Here is a 6012-nt window from a genome sequence, read left to right on the forward strand (position 1 = left end):
TCTCCCTTATATCAGAATTCTCCCATCCTGGATTCTTCCCATATCATTCCCCATCCGACTAACTTCTCTTTATATTTTAGGCCTAATTGTTCCGTTTTTAGTAACAGGCCAATGTACATTTTCCACCTTATGATTTTTATTAAAATTCCTATCAAAATATATTTTGAATTGGTTAAGATTAATATGAAATATTATTTATGAATAAAGTTAAATTAGTACCTTAAGATTTTAGGATAGTGTAGTTTTGAATAGAAAGTGTAGACAATGAGATTTGAATGTTGGGAATTTTATATACCTGGGTGGAGGTTGTATGTCCAGAGTTAGCAACTTGAATGATGTGAACTGTTATGTAGGTACATTTTCAAAAGAGAATTAAGAGCATAAGTTATTATGTGTAGTTATAATTTTATGTAAATCTGGGTTGATTCTTAAAGTTAGGATGTTTTTTAATCTAATCTGGGTTGTATTGAATATTGTATGATATTTGAATGCAAGTCATGAATCTAAAGTGTGCAAAATGGAGTTGTAATGTTGCTGGGAACCATAAACAAAGTTTCATGACCGTTTGATTAAGTATTAGTAAAATTAAATACTAACAAAACTTAATGGTATTAAATTGACATTTAATGATATTAACAAACTGATTAAACTGCTTAAAATTTGATTTATCATCATAACTATATATTCTAAAATAACTAATATCTGGGATATGTAAAGTAAAACAGTTCTAATATAATTATATATTTTCATGTCCATAATATCTTCATAAAATGTTACAGCTCTTAATTAGTGTTAATAATAATAAAAAAATCCTCTTTCTATTTGTGACTAACTTAAGAGTATGAACTTTTAGTCACCCTCTTCTTTCATCTCACAATTCTAACATTCCATTTTTTAATTTTTTTTTTCATTGCCGCTTTATTTTTAAGGAAAATGCAATTATTATTTTTATTTGAAACAATTTTTTAAAAATAAAATATTAACATGGAATGCAACTTGTTTTTTTTTTCTATAATAATGTAAAATAATTAAATTTTGCACTGTCAATATTCATATTACATTCCATTTTTACTCTTTTTATCGTATTTTCAGATCAAACGAATATAAGAAAAACACTTAAACATAAATTGAAATCTAAAAATAATTTAAACCCTAAGAAACCTGCACAAGAATTTGGGAAATTAATCAATCAAGAGTTAAAAATTAAATAAAAAGAAAAAAAATAATAAATTTGAAGAAGAGAGTGGTAATAAAAGCGTGCTTATTGTTAGGGTAGTGGTAGACACGTGTGAAGACAAAGAACGACAAGTTCCAATATATAAATAGCGGCAACCTGCGTTTCCTTTCCACTCTTCCTAGGTTTATAACGTTAACTACTGCTGTTGCCACTACTCACTCTGTTGTTGCTCCTCACGCCGCCAACTCGCCATTTTCAATCTCTCTTTATTCTCTTGGTACTTTCTCTCAACCTCTCTTTCACCTTCCACACACTCTCTCACCACATGCACGTCCAGTTTCGCCTCTAAAACTTCCATTCCACTTTCACTTCTACACACTTTCCTTACTTTTCCGTCACTGTGCTTGTATTCTACTTCTACTGAACATGTTTGTGTGATGATGTCTGCGCTTTTTCCGAGTCTCTGTTTTGTGTTGCAATTGCCGATGCTTCCTTTTATCGATTTCGGTGGGCATTGAGTTAATTGTGTGTAGTGAATGGTTGTGAGGTTTTAGATGTTGGTATGTGACACTGAAATTTATGGTCTTGAAGTTTGGAATATTTTTATATAGTTGATCAATTTGCGGTTTACTCTGTTTTGTTCTGTGTGAGTAACTCTTGTTGCAGGTTTTACCCCTTCCTTTATTTGTGATTATTGTTATTTCTATAGAGGGACGAACATGGATTTAAAGTTTCAAATGGAATTTGAAAATTACAATTTTGTTTGCGCGTGTGAGAGCTTATTTAAATACAAGATCTTTTGAAGGGACTTTCTATTTAAAAAATGAGAGGAACTAACCTATTATTTTTCGAAAAGATTATACATGCTTTATCATCTCAATTAAATCTCGTGTTTTAAATGTTAAATTTATATTGACTTGAAGGTTTTTTAACTATAGTTTTTGGATTTTTCGCAATGTGTGTTTGAATACTATTGGTTAGCAATTTGTTTTATATACTTTTCATTTGTGTCTTTATTCTGCTACATAGTTTTACGTGCATACGCATAGATTCTGAACTTCAAATGAGGCTCTTGGCTGTAAGTAATTATTGTGGGAGGAAACCCGTGCTATATGTTTAGGAAACTATGGAGGGACTAGGATTCTGTAACTTCTTAATTAAGCAAAAATCCTTTGAAAATTTAGACTTTATACTCTTTTTTGTGTGGCAGAAGCTGCTATTTTATTTTATTTTTTTGTTATTTTCTATGTATCAATTTCAACAGTTCATGTAAGGAATTGATTTTCTATTAGTTGAATTTGCTCATGTATCTGAACAATTCTGAACGTTATCAGGAAAAGTTTAAATGGAGCTAAGTTTGTGAAAGACAATCTGATGTCCCTTCTCACCCTTTCTTACTCTTTAATTATAGAAAGAGTGAATCAAAACTCACTTTATAAGTTGCAAAGAAGGTGCAATATAAGGGTTTGAGTAATATGGGTCACTGTGAGAAACCCATCATTAAGGTGGAACCCTTTCTAGATGAACAAATTAATACTACAAAAGTCTTGGAGGACACAGAAGTTGATATAGTGAGTTGGGCAAACAAGGGTGATTTTGCATCCAACAAAATTGAGGACTCTGATGCAACTGACTATTCAAGTTCATTTGCTGATACTATGTCTGATGCCGAAAATGGTTCTAGATTGAGTGATGCTGAAGTGGAGTCTGAGTTCTTAGGTGACAGTGGTGGCTTAACAGATGCTTTTGATGGTTCTGCATTTCCAATGAGGTGACTTTTCTTCCAAACCAGTAAATTTTATATTCATTTGCTTGCACATAATCTTGGTACCAATATCTAATGAACCCAGGTCATTTGAAATTGTTGAAAATTGATTTATAGTTAAGTATAAAATTCATATTTTGAACTCAAGGTTCATATTACGTAGTGGGTGTTTAGCAAGTAAAAATCTTAACATATCTCCACACTACTTTCGTAATGATTATTAAAATAATGTTAGTGTGAAATTTAAAGGTTCCAGTTGTTTATTGTGCGTTGGTTTGATGTTTCAGTAAGAGCATAGGTTATTTTTCTACTTTGCCTTCATGGAACTCCATAGATATTAAATGCACTTCAATTTATGTTATTAATTAAATCCAGATAATTGTTCATCTAATATAGTTATGGTAATAACTCTTAGGCAAAGAATTTCTAGTTTGCATCTAGTGAAGATTGGTATTGGAAAACCTATCACCACTATTTGTGTTGTCTGTCATCATAAATGTCTTTTTTAGGGATCATTCATGATCAAACCATGCTTCCAGAAGCTAATTAGGAATTGGTTGTAGGAATGTGGTATACCACTCTACCTGGTTATTTGGTGAAGCATGTACATGGACTATTTTGTTTGATACATTACGTTTTTGCTGTGTAACCGTAGGAAGAGGAGGTTGACCGATCATTGGAGGAACTTTATAAGACCTCTAACATGGCGATGCAAATGGACAGAACTAAGAATTAAGGAAATTGACTCACTAGCATTAAAATATAGTAAAGAGCTTGCAGAATATGACAAGGGTAAACATACAACACCTGACCAATTTTCCATAGAAGAGTTTGGTTCAAAGTCATTGCCATTTTTGGGTGAAAATCGAAGAAATAAGGCCAACAAGAGAAGAAAAAGGAAGAAAGTTGAAGACACAACTGAAATTGGATCATATACATCACATCATTATATTTTCTCCTATCTTGGTACAACTCATTTATCTTGATACCCAATGTTCTTCTCTTTTCATGCTGTTTACCAATCACTTGTCCATTCTTTAGAGATATATGAGACTCATTCCTTTACTTATATTGTAGAGAATAAGAAGTCTGATCATGACAGTAGTTTGGCTGATGATTTTGGTAATCCAGGTTAGAAATTTTATTTTTTAATGCCACCTAATGTATTGCTGCTGTCCATTAAATCAGTGATGTCATTAGCATCTATTGCATTCTTTTCCCTTAGGAGATAGGGTTACAAATGAAAAAAACTGTTTTATTCAACACATTAACTTGTCAGTCAGTGGTTGTGTGTAGAATTATCTTTCATTGTTTTGACTATTGGAAGTTTTAGCCTACCTGTCATTTGCCTCTTAATCACATTTTGAGCCTACCTGTCATTTGCCTCTTAATCACATTTTGACTTGCATCTGATTCACGACTAATGCTTTTATACTCTCTTTTGGTATAGTGATCATAGAGCCACATACTGATTCAACAGATAGGTTTGGCACTGGGGAAGTTCAACCTTTCTTGGATTTCAGTGAAACTGATGCTTCATTAGAGCAGCTTCTTTGGGCAATAGACAATATACATGCTAGGGTCCACAAGCTGAAGAGTGATGTTGATGCAATAATGTCGAAAAATGCATCAAAGTTTTCTTCATCAGAAAATCTGAGTCTTCTTCCACATGGTGATATGCAGACTAGTTCTGCCCAAAGCCCTACAATGTCTGCAGGAAATGGAGATGCTGCGTCTGTCGGGGTTATTTATAATTCAATTCAGCACGGAGTTGACTTTGATATTGGAGATTTTGTTATGCATAGTGTTGTGTCAAGTTATGGAGAAGTTCCAATGGTTCCTGATATAATTGAGAGTACCGTTGGCTTATTGTCTGCTGCTGATGTCACCTTTCATTCAGCCTTGGCTGGGGACTCGTGTGAAGCTGTAAGTTTCTTCAACCTATGTAAACACAGTTTCAGTTCTTCCTATAAATCTGCCAATTCCTTTACAGGTGATGGCAGAAAAGTGTTTTATATAAAATTCAATAGAAAAAAGCTTTCTTTTAATCTTTTTTGAAGTTTTGACATGAATGGTCGCAGATGGTGGACAATGTCTTGATACATGAAGTTGCTGAAACTGACGAGCACACCTTTAAAAGTGGAAGTCAGGCTCCGATGGAAGAAAATGTGAATCTTGTGTCTGTTGCCATGTCAGATATTAATACAGCAACAAACACTACTACTGTGGCTCAAGAACAATCAAGCCTGAAGCCCTGTGTGTATAACGATGTGAACATCCCGAAGAACAAAAGAAAACGTGGGGAGCGCAAAGCGTGTTCAGCTGGTTGGAGCAAGAAATGCTCAGGAGAATCTGATAATCACTGAGCTAAACTTCTCAATCTGAACTGCCTCCATCATTTATAGCTCATTTTCTCTACCTCATAAGTTCACAAATGTTATACTTAATAGGTGGAGAAGGAACTCGTTAAATTCTCATTTTCGGATGTTATACTTCACACCCATTTTCAAACTGGGTTTCGATGCGGTAACACATTTTAAATCTCATATATATATATATATATATATATATATATGAAAGAAAATTCAATTTAGTTTTTACTTGTACATTTGTTTTTAATTTGATCCAATGGGGAGTCATCTACAACAATCAAAATTGTACTTATTCCTATCAAAGTGAACTTTAATAAGTTTAATTCAATTATTCAAAATCGGTCTAGTAAAATGAAGGCTTAATACCTCCAATGGTCCTCTGTTTTGTCAACTAATCTCATTTTGGTCCTCAAGTTTGCAACAGTCTCAATTTAGTCACAATTTTTGAAAATATGAACACATTGTATCCCATCCGTTAAGTGGTAGCAGACGGCCTTAAGTGTTGTCCACGTGTTGGAGTGAGAATGTGGTGAGGTGTTATTTTCATTAAAAGAAGCATTGATGATGTGGCATCAGAATTGGATTTAGGGTTAAATGGGATCAGAAATTAGAAATTGGGATTTAGGGCTGTGGAATTGAAATTGGGGATTTGTTGCGACAGTCCTCCCGTCACTGCCACCGCGACCGACGAGGTTGCC

The 6012-nt window shown here is 33.5% G+C and overlaps 1 protein-coding gene across 3 annotated transcripts; it reads left to right on the plus strand.

The window, feature by feature from the left end:
• Positions 1-1329: 1329 nt before the first annotated feature.
• On the plus strand, positions 1330-5464 carry LOC106767234. Of its 3 annotated transcripts, none has more exons than XM_014652079.2 (6): positions 1330-1454; positions 2512-2948; positions 3598-3908; positions 4020-4073; positions 4393-4868; positions 5024-5464. In XM_014652079.2, exons 2-6 carry the CDS (start codon positions 2653-2655, stop codon positions 5306-5308), a joined length of 1422 nt encoding a protein of 473 aa, XP_014507565.1. In that variant the 5' UTR covers positions 1330-1454; positions 2512-2652; the 3' UTR covers positions 5309-5464. The 3 variants fall into 3 exon arrangements, with proteins under 3 accessions (XP_014507565.1, XP_014507566.1, XP_022638705.1); XM_022782984.1 differs by having other exon boundaries at positions 1357-1454; positions 2589-2948; XM_014652080.2 differs by lacking the exon at positions 4020-4073.
• Positions 5465-6012: the final 548 nt, after the last annotated feature.

This window comes from Vigna radiata, chromosome 7 (assembly GCF_000741045.1).
Source record: "Vigna radiata var. radiata cultivar VC1973A chromosome 7, Vradiata_ver6, whole genome shotgun sequence".
NCBI classification, from domain to species: domain Eukaryota; kingdom Viridiplantae; phylum Streptophyta; class Magnoliopsida; order Fabales; family Fabaceae; genus Vigna; species Vigna radiata.

Excerpts from the sequence above, each read along its gene's own strand:
- LOC106767234 (XM_014652079.2), top strand. The coding sequence starts at position 2,653 with ATGGGTCACTGTGAGAAACCCATCATTAAGGTGGAACCCTTTCTAGAT. Across the intron at positions 2,949-3,597 it reads GGTTCTGCATTTCCAATGAG|GAAGAGGAGGTTGACCGATC; the intron begins GTGACTTTTCTT and ends GTGTAACCGTAG. Across the intron at positions 4,074-4,392 it reads TGATGATTTTGGTAATCCAG|TGATCATAGAGCCACATACT; the intron begins GTTAGAAATTTT and ends CTTTTGGTATAG.